General features: G+C 35.7%; 1 protein-coding gene across 2 annotated transcripts in view; it reads left to right on the top strand.

Annotated features, from left to right (window-relative positions):
- PDE3B (phosphodiesterase 3B) overlaps positions 1-15202 on the top strand; it is a 180297-nt gene that overhangs the window by 144561 nt on the left and 20534 nt on the right. The window contains exons 5-10 of one of the 2 annotated variants that reach the window (XM_080817439.1): positions 712-786; positions 1554-1630; positions 7895-8046; positions 9435-9572; positions 10775-10886; positions 13208-13321. In XM_080817439.1, the coding sequence (XP_080673565.1) occupies positions 712-786; positions 1554-1630; positions 7895-8046; positions 9435-9572; positions 10775-10886; positions 13208-13321 (668 nt within the window). Of the gene's footprint in view, positions 1-575; positions 787-1553; positions 1631-7894; positions 8047-9434; positions 9573-10774; positions 10887-13207; positions 13322-15202 lie in introns of both variants that reach the window. The other variant, XM_080817438.1, reaches the window with a different exon arrangement.

The raw sequence follows: 15202 nt of genomic DNA, 5'->3' as shown, positions 1-15202 counted from the left end.
ACTAGTCTCTGGATTTGTTGAGTTGTGGGGACAGGATCTTTTTCTCCATATGAAACCCAGCACACTTTCTACCATATAGTAGGCTCTCAAATATTTGTTAAGTGAATGAATGAGCTGTAATGATTTGGATATATTTTTAAAAGGAATCTGCTGTTGTGTTAACCTATAATTTTGTCATTGCTCAGCCTGCCTAATGCTTTTAAGAACGTTGGTTCTTCAGTAAAATTTGGTACCAATATTTTCTTCAGGTGGATATTAAGCCGCTAGGGATATAAAATGTGAAAGATAAAGACCAGTGTGAATTAAGGAAATTTGTGCCACACTTTGTACATTTTAGTTATACTATTAATATCTGTGCCATCTTGCCACAAGGTATTATTTCACACTCATGATGACAAATAGTGCCTACAATGTCTTGAAGATACGTCTGTCTGGAAATGTCTTTTATTATTTAATTGTGTATACTTTGCTTTCTTTAAAGAAGGAAAATGTTCTTTATAAATACACAGAGACAGTAAACACCTACACATGCATACATATTTATTGATCTCTTTCCTCTCTTTTAATTTCTCAAGGTGCTTTCCCCAGCCTGAGTCCTGTGAATTCTCCCAGCCATGGACCAGTGTCTGCTGGCTCTCTAACTAATCGGTCACCCATAGAATTTCCTGACACTGCCAACTTTCTTACTAAGCCAAGTGTTATTTTACACAGATCTCTGGGCAGTGCACCCAATTCACCAGATACTTATCAGCAACTTAGAAATTCTGATAGCAGTTTGTGTAACAGGTAAGTTTCCCAAATATGTTATTTTATTTTTTTTATTTTTATTTTATTTTATTTTTTTTTTTTTAAGATTTTATTTCTTTATTTGACAGACAGAGATCACAAGTAGGCAGAGAGGCAGGCAGAGAGAGAGAAAGGGAAGCAGGCTCCCTGCTGAGCAGAGAGCCGGACGCGGGGCTCGATCCCAGGACCCTGGGATCATGACCTGAGCCGGAGGCAGAGGCTTTAACCCACTGAGCCACCCAGGCACCCCCCAAATATGTTATTTTAATAAAGTGTTAGTAGTTTTCTATTATAACTAGTTAATGGATTAAGACTATATCTTCTTTATGGAGTAGTTTTTATTCTTAACAAACTTTTCCCTCATTTTGGCACTATTACTCATTTTCCAATTAAGTGATCTCTATCTGAAGTGAAATATAGTGGTATTCTATCCATTTCAAGATACTAGTAAATTGTGAGAATTATTTTGCTATATAGTACCGTAGTACCCAGTTCATTTGGTATTTGTTTTCATTTTTTCATTTTTTATCAGTAGTAAGTGTTTACTTCAGACCTCAGTGTTGACTTTCAAAATATGTTATTTTCTTCAGGGACACAGGATGCCTTCCAGGATAAAGCCTAACTGTTAGGTTTATCGAAAGATTAGACTTGTATGATGTTTTGCAGTTAGGATCTTGGTTAAAATTAAGCAGATTTTCTAATTGTGTTTAGGTCAAAATTTGCTTGCCTTATTTGTAAATGTTTATCTATCTGTTTTATTCTATAAGCTGTGGACACCAAATACTGAAATATGTGTCAGCATCCGAATCTGATTCTGGTACAGACTGCCACAGTGGAAAGTCAGGTGAGATGACAAAAGTTGTGTGTGTTTGAATGTCAGAGTAGTTTCTGAAATTGTTTTAGAAGTGCATAAATGAGTGAGTTTAACTTCAGTTTATCCAACTTCAAAATGAAGCTATAATGTTTTACCTACTTAGGAGATAAGTAGAGGAGTTACTAGGAACAAGTTATAAATAACAGGCCGTGAAAGTGTTTTGAAGACTGCAGTGTGCTGTAGAAATGAATGTGGTCTTTTCAGGTTATAGCTAGGGTTCATAAACAGTGAAGTTAATTATATTAATGTTGAACTCCAAGCCCAAAAGAGTTTGCATACATTTTTTATGGCATAGGGGAATTGTTGTAAATTTTGTTACACCATATCCTCAAACAAGAAATATTGTTGGTGATAAAGTTATGGTTGTTTTATAACTTTAAAAAATTGATGGCTCAGGCATACAGTAATGGTTAACTAGGCAACTCAAGCCATCTTTCTCCCTGAAAGTAGCTAGAAAAGCCAGACAGATTATTAACAACAAGAATGTGCTTAAAACCACTGAAAACTAACAAGCTCCTCAGAGTTACCAGTACAGGATCTGGAGGAAGATAGAAACTCACAAAAATGAGCCTGGGGTTTGGGTCTATCAAAAGGGTATTTGCTCCTTCTAGAGGGGCCGGTGATTAATAGAATCAGCAGTCCTTTTGGTAGTTCCTTAGGACTGGGGAGATAGAGATTGGAGTTGAAGGCTTACCATAATTGGGATAACTTGGTAAACTCTGTAGCCCTCTAAGAATAAAGGCAAACCAGAAATAGATGGGCCCCCACAGGGATTATGGGCTCTTACTGATCTCTTTACATACTATAAAAGTCAGCCTTTTAAAGTATACAATTCAGTAGTTGTTGGTTCTTAAATTGTATAACACACACACGCACACACAAGGAAAAGACCAGTCCTTCACAAACTCTTCCAAAAAATAGAATAAGAGGGAAAACTTCCCAATGCATTCTTTAGGACTAGTGTTATCTTGATGTCATAACCAGACAAAGGCATCCAAGAAAACTACAGACTAATATCCCTTATGTGTATAGACGCAAAAATCCTTAACAAAATAATATTAAACTGAGTCCAGCAACATATGAAATGGTCACACCATGACCACAAGGTATTTATCCCAGGAATGCAAGAGTAGTTTAACAGTTGAAAATCAACCAATATAATATATATACCACATTAATAGAACAAAAGGGGAGAAAGACATGATAATCTAAATATGTGCAGAAAAAACATTTGATAAAATCTAAGACTCTTTCATGATAAAAATACTCAAACTAGTTATAGCAGAGAAGTTCTTCAGTCTGATAAAGGACATCTTTGGAAAACACACACCTGAACATCATCCTTAATGGAAAAAGACTAATGCTTTCTTCCTAAGGTCAAGAATAAGATAAAGATTTTTGCTTTCAGCACTTTTAGTCAACATAGTACTGGCGATTCTCGCTAGGAAAATTAGAAAGAAAAAGAAATATAGGCAACCTGAATGAAAATAAATAAAACTGTCCCATATTTATAGATCATATGAACCTTTTGTAGAAAATCACAAAGAATACACATACACACTAGAACCAATAAACCAGTTTAGCAGAGACAAGATGCAAGATCAGTGATGTACAAAATTGTATTTCTGTATACTAGCAAGGAACCATCATAAACTGAAATTAGGAAGACATTTCAATTTATAGTAATATAAGAATGAAGTAGTTAGAATAAATTTAACAAAAGAAGGAGATTTATAAACTAAAAACAACAATACATTATTGATAAAAATTAGAGAAAATTTAAATAAATTGAGAGGCATTTCATATTAAAAGATTGGAAAAATTAGTATTGTCAGTAGGGCTATTCTCCCAAATTGATCTATAAATTCATTGTAATTCTTAACAAATTCTAGCAGGCTTTTTTTTTTTTTTTTTTTTTTTTTTTGGGTAGGAATTGACAATTGGTCTTAAATCTTACACAGAAAGACAATGACCAACAATAGCCAAAACAGGGCATCTGGGTGGGCTAGTCAGTTAGGCGTCTGCCTTTGGCTCAGATCATGATCCCAGGGTCCTGGGATCGTGCCCGCATTGGGCTCCCTGCTCACCAGGAAGCCTGCTTCTCCCTCTGCCCTTCACCTTGCTTGTTTGTGCTTGCTCTCACTTCCTCATCTCTCAAATAAATAAAATCTTACCAACAAGCAAACAACAGCCAAAACAATTTGGAGAAAAAACAAATTTGGAGGACTGACACTATCTGATTTCAAAACTTACTATAAAGTCACTGTAATTAAGGTAGTGAGGTATTGGCACAACAATGAGCCTGTAGATTAGTGTAACAGAATTGCAAGTCCAAAAATAGATTCAGGCATTTATGATAAGTTGAATTTTGATATCGAAGCCAAGACAATTCCAAAGAGAGAGGATAGTTTTGTTTTTTTGTTTTTTTTTTTACCAAATGGGGCCAAGACAATTAGATATCCACTTGTCAAGGGAAGAATTTGGACTCTTACTGTATATACAGAAAGTAACTCAAAATAGATCATAGACCTAAGTGTAAGTTAAAACCTTGAAACTTATAGAAGAAAATATAGGATATAGTCTTTGTGACCATGAGTTGAATAAAGCATTCTTAGATACCATACCAAAAGCAAAGTCTGTGAAAGAAAAAATGACCAACTGGGCTTCAGCAAGAAAAAAATGACAAACTGGGCTTTAGCAAAATTAAAAACTTTCCCACTTCAAAAGACAACAATAAGAAAATGAAAAGACAAACCACAGATTGAAAGAAAATATTTGGAAATTATACATCTGATTAGGTCTTATATCCATAATACATAAAGAACATTTATAATTCATTATTAAGAAGTCAACTCAAAAAATGGGCAGCAGATGTCTGATATTTTGGTCTGAGTTATTTGGTGAAGGAATAAACAAATGGGTAATGAACACATGAAAAGATGAATGACATCATTAGTCATTAAGGAAATGCAAATTAATACTACAGTGAGATACCACTATACTCAAATTAGAATAACTGTAATAAAAAAGTACCAAGTGTTAGCAAGGATTCAGAGAAATTAGAACATTTATGCATTGCTGATGGGAATATAAAATGGTATACCACTTTGGAAAACATTCTGACAGTCTCTTTAAAAATTACACATAAATGTATCACCCAGTAATACCATAGCTAAGGATTTATCCATGAGAAAACATATGAGCACTCAGAGATAGGATTGTGAATGTTATGACATTATTGGTAATGTTGCAAAACTGGAGATGATCCAAATGTCCATTAACTTGTGACTGGAAAAATACCATGTGGTATTTTTCATTCATACAATGTAATTTTATCTGATACATATCACTACATAGATAGACCTCAAAACATTATTTTAAGTGAAAGAATCCAGGCTCAAAAGATTCCATATTGTATGATTCTAATTATATAAGATGCTAGAAAAGGTGAATGTACAGGAACAATAATCAGAACAGTGAATAGGATGAAAATAGAGATTAACTGTAAATAAGCAGGAGGGTACTTTTTGGGGCGATGAGAATGTTCTAAAACCAGATTGTCCTAATGGTTGTACAACTCTTTAAATTTACTAAAATTGTTAAATTATATAGTATGTTATACTCTCCCTCCCTCTCTCTCTCTCTCTCTCTCCACACACACACACACACACACATATGTGTGTGTGTGTGTGTGTGTGTGTGTGTATATATATAAAATACTATATTATACACACACACAGTTCTTTGGATTGACTGGTATCAGCTGGGAGAGTCTCACTTGAGGACTCTCATGTGATCGCAGTCAGATATTGGTAAGAGTGATAGTCATCCGAAGGAATAAAGAATGACTGGACTGAATTTCCAAGATGGGATCAGTCATGTGTCTGTTGACTATTGACTAGTCCGTCTGAATATGACCTCTCTATGGGCTTCTTCCAACATGTTTGCTGGATTTCAGGAGAGGAGGAAGTAGAAGCTGTCAATCAAGTTAATAGCTCAGTCCAGAACAGACAAAGTGTTACCTATGCCCTATTCTGTTAATCAGAGCAGTCACACAGGCTGTCTGTATTCCAGGGGATTAGGAAATAAATGCTGTGTGTTGATGGAGGAGTGACAGAAATACATTTCAGAAGAGTGCAAGGGGGCTAAGCGATAGTGTTGCAGACAATTTTGAAAAGATTACATTTATTTCAACTGTTTTTGTTACTGTTCTATGTAAAATATAGTTATTAGGAGTTTGGATCATTAAAAAGTATGTATGGGGCGTCCAGGTGGCTCAGCCGGTTAAATGTTTGCCTTTGGCTGAGGTCATGATCTCTCGGTCCTGGGATCAAGTTCTGCATCAGGCTCCCTGCTCGATGGGGAGTCTGCTTCTACCTCTGCCCTCCCCCCCTTCAAATACATAAATAAAATCTTAAAAAAAAAAAAAGTATGTAATGAACCTCATATGTCATGATGGCTATTTTGGAATATTATTATATACATATTAATAGTACTGCCTTGACCTACCAAGAGTAGTTGCATATTCTAAATTTCATTTGTTATGTTTTTCATTGGGAAAAACCAGTATTTTCCAAAGGATATTTCCTGATCATCATTAGTTAATGATTCTTTTGTATATTCAGTGTTAGATTCAGATTTGACTAACATTTATTGATCATTTATTTTATGTAACATCTAGTAAGATAGATCTTATTATCCATACTTTATGGGGAAAAGAACTTGTCATTATCAAGTAGAAAAATTGGGATCTGAACGTAGTTCTTCTGAAATTCAATCCCAATAAGTACTTTTTAAAAATATATATATTTATTTGACAGAGAGACAGACACAGAGAAATCATAAGCAGGGGGAGAAGCAGAAGGAGAGGAAGCAGCAGGCTCCCCACTGAGCAGGGAGCCTGATGTGGAGCTTGATCCCAGGACCTTGGGATCATGACCTGAGCCAAAAGCACCTGCCTAACTGACTGAACCACCCAGGCGCCCCGCCAATAAGTACTCTTAAAAACTCTTTTACCTAGGGGTGCCTGGGTGGCTCAGTCAGTTAAGCATCTGACTCTTGGTTTTGGGTCAGGTCATGATCTTAGCGTTGTGAGATCGAGCCCCACATGCTCAACAGGGCGTCTACTTGAGATTCTGTCCCTTTCTCCCTCCCTCTGCTTGTTGCGTGCCTGCATGTGTGCTCTCTTTCAAATAAAATAAATAAAATCTTTTTAAAAAAGCTTTTACTTAGGAAAAACCCCTGCATATTGAAGAGCGAATGAATCATAACTTTATAACTTGATGGGTATTCATACACTTAAACACATGTGTAATCACTCAGATCATTAAACTAATAAACTATTACCAGCCCCTCTGAATTTCTCCTCATGCCCCCCGCCCCTGGTATACCCTTTAAAGATAACATTTGTCTTGGCTTTCAGTACTCATATGTGTCAGTTTTGGTATGTTGTTGAATTTTTCATAAGGAGAATCAGAGTCTGTACCTTTGTGTCTGGCTTCCTTCATTCAGCATTGTATTTTTCAGAATCACCCATGTGGTTGGAGTTCATTCTCTTTGTTCCACAGTGTTCAGTTGTGTGGATACATTACATTTATTTATTCTTCTGTTGATGGGTTTCGGGGAAGTTTCCTACTTATAATATTACCGCAGAATGAATGTAATTTTTTTTTTTTTTTTTACATGTGAATGAGTGCTGTTTAGCTACCAGTGCTGCTTCCCTTTCCTGTGCGATTTGGGAAAAAAGAGTATTATTAATCACATTGGTAGAGAAATAATTCACAATAAATGGTACTGTGTTTTAATTTTTAGATGTACCTTGATCGCATTCAGCTATAATTAAGAATCTAGAGCTTTCATAGCCAAAACTCAAACAATTTCAGATGTTGGAATTGTATACATCAAATTGCTAAAAAACTCCTATTGATAGGGACTGACTTTTCCTTTTTTTTTTTTTTTTTAAGATTTTATTTGTTTATTTGACAGAGAAGGTATGCACATAAGCAAGGGGAGAGGGGGAAAGGGAGAGAGAAGCAGGCTCCTCACTGAGTGCAGAGCCTGACGCAGGGTTCTATCCCAGGACCCTGAGATCATGACCTGAGCCAAAGGCAGACACTTAGCCAATTGAGCCACCCAGGCGCCCCATTTGAATATTTTTTATAAGTAATTTTCCTTATAAAACTATGCATATAGGGCAAGTTTATTCTTAATACTACTATATGTGTTTTTTGAAAGGTGACGAAGACAGCACTGTTCCCTCAAAACAATCATTCAGCTGTACAGAAGCACGACAAGAAGTGGAAACAGAGAACAGAGACTACAGAAAATTACTTTTGGAAGGTGATGATCACCTAACAGAAGAGGCACAGAATGAACAGCAACCAAATGTAAAAGACAAACTTTCCATATGATTATGTTAAGGTGAAATATAACATTAGCTTAGTACAAGTTCCACTATCTTTGCCCAGAACAAGATTTTTAATATAATAGTATTTTTAAATATTTTACTAAAAAGTCCTTATATCATATTAAAGAAAAACTTGGGTTAAAAATAATTACAGTTGGGGCGCCTGGGTGGCTCAGTGGGTTAAAGCCGCTGCCTTCGGCTCAGGTCATGGTCCCATCGTCCTGGGATCGAGCCCCGCATCGGGCTCTCTGCTCAGCAGGGAGCCTGCTTCCTCCCTTCTCTCTCTGCCTGCCTCTATGCCTACTTGTGATCTGTCTGTCAAATAAATAAATAAAATCTTTAAAAAAAAAAATAATTACAGTTGACCCTTGAACAAGGCTGGTATTAGGGGTCCTGATCCTCCCACACATAGTCTAAAATCCACATATAACTTTTGACTCCCCTAGAACTTCATTGTTAACAACCTTCAGTTGATCAGAAGTCTTAATGATAGCATAAACACAAAGCCAGTTAACACATATTTTGTATGTTATAGGTACTTTATACTGTATTCTTGCAATGAAATAAGCTGGAGCAAAGAATGTGATTAAAAGTCCTGAAGAGGAGAGAGTGCAGTACTGTATGTACGGTGCTTATAGTCCTGGGAGAACTCACTCTCCTTACAGCACTGTCGTGCAGAAATCGGTGGGGTAGCGGACCTGCGTGGTTCAAACTTGTGTTGTCCAAGGGTCTGCCGTACTTCTGAATCCATCCTCCTAGAACAACGAAGTGCATTCTTGTAGAACGAACACATGAATCCATTTTATTTAGTTTTATAGTAGATACAGTACTTTCTGTGCTGATATTTTCTTCATTGTATGTGGTAAGGGTATGAAGAACAGGTGCATAAAGCATTAAAAAACAAAATCTGCTTATTTACAATAGCAATTTTTTTGTTCTTAAGTTCCAAATTTAAGCTTTTTGGGGGGGAAACCATTCCTTTTGGGAAGTTAAACTAGTAATAAGTGCCAGTATAAAGTTAGGAGTCTCTTTCTATTATCCTTTAGTAGCTGTAACTTCTAAAATGAAAACAGTGGATTTTAGATTTGTGTATAGTGCTTAGGAAAGACAGTAATTTTATTTGTAAAAGTACTGTGAGGATTAATAAGTCTTCTGATGCCTAGAAGACATTTTTACATTTTTCTGAAAATAGCATTTTACAAAGAGGGAAAATTGGAAGTACACATTCTATTTGAGAGTAACTTTTGTAGAAAATAGTATTGACCATTTTTTAATGTTCAGTTTTAAGTGTTCTCATTTAGGTGTGGATTTAACTATTTTTAAAAGGTAGGGTTAAGTTGGTTTCTGTTTTCTCCCCCATATGTGCAGATTGAACAGGAAGCATCACTGGACCTGATTTTAATAGAAGATTATGATTCCTTAATAGAAAAGATGAGCAACTGGAATTTTCAAATATTTGAAGTTGTAGAAAAAATGGGAGAGAAATCAGGAAGGATCCTTAGTCAGGTTTGTTTAAAATCTCTACTTTTTTAAAATTACAAATTAGTTTTTTCTTGAATCTTTATAAAACACAAAATATAAAAACGTGTAGTACTGGCTTAGGCACAAATTCAACATTGTTTACTGAATTCTTTTTTTCACAAAAATGTAGTTTTCAGTAGAAAGTTTGAAAAGAGAAATCTATATACATAAACCCATATATAAAAATAATTATCATATGTAATGTATTTCATATAATTTTATTGAATAAGTGAAAAGTAGTTTTTTTGGCCCATGTTAGTGGAATTTAATTTTACTGCAGAATAGAGTTACTTTATATTGAAGCCTGAGGTTGAAAAAGATGTGAAAGGTGAGCTAGTTCTAACCACTGAAACCTATACTTTATTTTTTTACACCTGCCCTCCATGTATTTTACCCAAGGCCAGATGGTTCATTTCATGCTAGAACCATGGAAAAATACTTTCTTTTTAACTACCCAGACTCAAGGTTCCCCTGAGGGGTTCATCCCACAGCATCAGATTAACCTTCCCAAAATAGCATTCTCATTCTCTTCAAAGTATTTGAAGTATTTAAAGTATTCTTATTTATGAAATGTACAAACATGAGGGTAAATTATGTGGAGGGCATATAGTTTCATCTCATTGAAGTCTTTAGGGACAAAAATGTAATAAATATTTTGTTCTGACTTCTGTTAACACCTAGGACTAGAGAAGAATAGAATTCATATGCCCCTTAATAAACTGTAAATAAAAAACCTAAAGGGCAGAGTGGAAAAATTTTAAAACTGGGACATGATATAGTAATCTTTCTTTGGTTTTCAAGGGCTTTAGGGTGATGTCTTCCTTTTTAATGTTTTGAAAAGAATTTCTTGTAGGGAAGTTTTTAATAAATTATTAACTTAAAGACAAATGTACATGGTAATGTTCCCAAATGCAAATCACAAAAACATATTCTACTCAATTGCAAATAGAAATTCTGACTTTTGGGGTGCCTGGGTGGCTCTGCCTTCAGCTCAGGTCATGATCTCGGGGTCCTGGGATCAAGCCCCGAATCAGGCTCTCTGCTCAGCAGGGAACCTGTTTCCCCCTCTCTCTCTGCCTGCCTCTCTGCCTACTTGTGATCTCTGTCTCAAATACATAAATAAAATCTTAAAAAAAAAAAAAGAAATTCTGACTTTTAACGTGAATTTTATTTTAATTGACCTTTAGGTTATGTATACCTTATTTCAAGACACTGGCTTATTGGAAATATTTAAGATCCCCACTCTGCAGTTCATGAACTATTTTCGTGCTTTGGAGAATGGCTACCGAGACATTCCTTGTACGTATCAGCAGATCTTATTAAGTTCAGATAATACTGGTTTTGAAACTATTTTTCCCTTCAGATCTAAACACTTTTTAAATTACATGTCTGGAAAAATTTTAAATAGGGATTTAAAAAAGTAATCTATATCCTGCTACCTAGAGTTAATGGACTAATTATTAACATTTTGGTGTATTTTCTTATTTGTGTTTCATACAGTGAACCACAATACAGACATATATTTAAAATGTGCTCTTTCCCTTAATTATCATATGGCCTACAACTTTGTGTTAGTAATTATTCATCTGAGTATCTTATCTTTTAAAATATTTGGTAATTAAGAGTGTCAGAAAATTCTTGACTTCAAAATACTTAAAAATTATCCATAGAATTTCCAGTTTTAACTGTGCCCTGACTTATGGAGTAATTGCTAATGTCTACTTGATTTTATGGCAAAATATAATTTGAATTTCATATTGGGAAATAATAAGGTTTCCTTATACATCTATATATTCTACAGTTTCCCTTCATATGGACACATTTTGGGAAATCACTCATATAAACACAGAGCATATTATTCTTAAATTGGTATAACTCACTAGTAATGATACTTAATGTGTGTTATATGTGCTATAATTTCCACTTATAAAGTCTGCTTTTTAAAAATTGACTGCGTTTTATAAATAGAATAAAGTGATACCTTATTTTTTTGTACTTATTTATTTGAGAGAGAGAGAGAGCACGCGCATGCACGAGCAGAGGGAAGAGGCAGAGGGAGATGGAAGAACAGACTCCCTGCTGAGCAAGGAGCCCAACTCAGGACTCAGTCCCAGGACACTGAGATCATGACCCGAGCTGAAGACAGATGCTTAACTCACTGAGCCACCCAGGTGCCCCTAAAATGATACTTTAAAATGGGCTTCAGAGGAAGGGGAATGGGAAAAAAAAGAGGCAGTAAAGAGTCTTCACTGTCAGCTCCGAATAGGATATTAAGAAAAGAGCCTCTGGATCTAACTTTTTTAAACTTTAGTATCCAGATTTACAAATGGAAATTACACTAGTCTCTACTCCATTCATAGTGATAAGCCACAGAAAGCGCAGAGTACAATTCCTGGCACATAGTAAAAGGTCAGTAAAAGGTGTTCACTATATGAATAATTGAGCTCCTCACAGACTGACATCCCGTCACATGGATGGCCTGAAGACTTAGTATTGGGTCATCTGCTGATTGTACCTGGTACTCATTAACTGTTGAAGTGCTGGACTTTTATGGAATATCAACTGTGACTGTAATCATTAGATCCATGGAGATTATATCATTTAATCTTTGTTGGAAAGTTTATATTATCTACCTTTCACAGGTGAGAAGTACAAACTCAGAAGAATCTTTCCCAAGATCCTAAAACTCTTAGAAATGGCAAAACTGGGTCTCACTTATAGGTCTTGCCTTTTCACATGGTGATATTCAGCAAACCAGTGTTTGCTTGATTATGTGCTGTGTCTCAGACACTGTTCTGGATGTTTTTGTATGCCATTTTAACATTTCGTCCTTCCAGCAGGCCTGAAAGATAGGTATGTCTCATCTTTTTTTTGGGGGGGGGGTGGTGTATGTGGTTTTTTGTGCAGGGGAGGGGGGAGTTCAAGTATCTACAATTTTTAAGTGTTGCCTGTATACAAACATTGGTCTCCCTAATCCACGCACTATTTACATAGTATTTTTAAAGCTACAAAATAGCAACCTTCAGTAAAGTTTTCAGTGCCTTTCAATTAGCCCTTGTTACTTGCCTTTTCTGTGACTGTCTTACTATGTTTTCATAGTATTTGTGAAAGTTTTTATAAGAGAACTTTTTAATACATTGAGAGACTTTAAAAAAGTAAGATGAAACCAAAGGTTCCTGGCTGGCCCAGTCACTGAAACATGCTACTCTTGATCTCAGGGTTGTAAGTTCAAGCCCTGTGTTGGGCACTGAGCCTCCTTAAAAAAAAAAAAAAAAAAAAAAAAAGAGAGATGAAACATAATTGTGGGAAGTTATTCCAAGCCATACATTTTATTAATGAGGGGGTAAGATAGTAGAAAATTATTGTAGTTTAAAAAATGTCCGATGTTGGGGCACCTGGGTGGCTCAAATGGTTAGGCGTCTGACTTCAGCTCAGGTCATGACTCTGGGGTCCTGGGATCGAGTCCCACGTCAGGCTCCCTGCTCAGTGGGGAGCCTTCCTTTCCCTTTCCTGCTCCCCCTGCTTCTGCGAGCTCTCTCTCTGTCAAATAAATAAAATCCTTTAAAAAAAAAGTCCTATGTTTAACATAACATTTTTATAAAACGTTTTGATGACTTTAGATCACAATCGCATACATGCCACAGATGTCCTGCATGCAGTTTGGTATCTGACAACGCGGCCAGTTCCTGGGTTACAGCAGATCCACAATGACCATGCAACAGGAAATGAAACAGGTACTTCCGTCTACAAGTTTCCTTTTGTTTGTCCAGAAATAATAAATCAAGCTTTCTCATTTCATTACCTCTCTTCTTTTAAAAATTGCACTAAGTAAACTTTGGTACATGTAAATAACTATATAAATTTTGATGCATAGTAATGGTATGCAAATTAGGAAAGCTACAATTCACCTTAAGTTAAGTTAAGATGCAGTACTGTTGAATCTACCATATTTCTTCTCTGTGTCCCATCCTGTGGCTTGCTGTCTGGAATAGCATGATAATCATTTGTTCTTTTCTTTCAGTTCTTGGTTTTCTTGTTGTAGGCGTATCATGTAAATTTAAAATATATAACCTACACAGTGAAAATGGCCATACTTAAAAGCCTTATGTAAGCATGTAAATGATGACATTAAAAACCTTTCATAACATTTATGTTTTGCTCCCAAAGAAGTTCTGTTCCTCATCATAAATACAATTATTTATACAAATGTACTAATTTACATAACATGGTTCTCTTACTCTAATTTGTAAAAGAGGGAAGAACTACTCCAGTGAGATACATACACACACCCACACCCATCAGGACAGAATCTGCTTAGTTACAAACGCCTGAGAAACGTGATCATGCTAATCAGGGCGGATGTCATAGGCTCAGCTGTTGCTTTATAGTCTTTGGTCATTGAGTCCAAAGAACTGCCATTAGGTTTTCTGCCATGCCATATTTACTCTTTTCTCATCCTCCTTATTCCTTCCATTAGTTCTGTACTTCCATCAGATCATTTTCTTCAGCTTTTCTGTTTGTAGATGTAGCTATTTTCTTAGAATATTTTCATATTTTAGCCCGTTTGATGATAGTGATTGATATTGTCTGATCCTTACTATCGAGAGGAAATAGGTTCCTACTATACATGGGAAGATGTAATGTAGGGGATTTTTTTTTTTTTTTTTTTTTGGCCTTTTCGGTACTCCCATGTCCAGTGACAAAAGATAATGGAAAACTGCGGTGATCAACTGTCATCAGGATCCCAACAGTGCAGACCTTGGAAAATATAGGTCATTCCACTAGGCAGAGTACCATGATCAGTAGAGATGCGGGCTGAGGACAAAGGGAAGATGGAATAAGAAGATGAGGAATCTGAGGTCCAGCTATGAGACCAGTCTCAGAAGTGAAGTCTATAATAGCCATATGCATTTTCCTCATTGCTATTTATTTTATATAATAAGCAAATTTTTTCTTCCTCTTTCTCATTCTCCTACCACCCAAACATTGGTGGACTTTTGGGTTCTTTCTGCTTTGGGACTATTATGAATAATGCTGCTATAAATATTCTTGTACTAGTTCTTGTGTGGATATGTTTTCATTTCTCTTGGGCACATTCCTAGCTGCTGTATTCCTGGGTCATCAGATGATTCTGTACTTAACATTTTGAGAATCTGCCAAAATGTTTTCCAAGGTGGCTGCACTATTTTATTTTCTCACCAACAATCCAATTTTTTGCCACTTCTTGTTATTATCTTTCTGATAGCCATTCTCATGGCTGCGCAGTGGTATTTCACTGCAGTTTGGATTTACATTTACCTAATGGCGAATAATGTTGAATGCCGTGCCATTTGTCTGTCTTCTATTCATGTCTTTCCACCATTTTAAAATTTGGTCCTTTGTCTTTTTATTATTGAGCTGTAGGAGTTCTTTGTAGATTTTAGATATAAGTTCCTTACCAGATTCATGATTTGCAGCTATTTTCTCCCATTCTGTAAGTTGTCTGTTCACTTTCTTGATGGTGTCTGTTGAAGTACAAACATTTTAAATTTTGATGAAGTCTAATTTATCTTTTTCTTATTTTGCTCATGCTTTTGGTATCATATCAAAGAAGGGTTTTGCCTCACCGAAGATTA

Source organism: Martes martes, assembly GCF_963455335.1.
Source record: "Martes martes genome assembly, chromosome: 10".
NCBI lineage: Eukaryota > Metazoa > Chordata > Mammalia > Carnivora > Mustelidae > Martes > Martes martes.
This window is presented reverse-complemented; position numbering and strand designations above follow the sequence as displayed.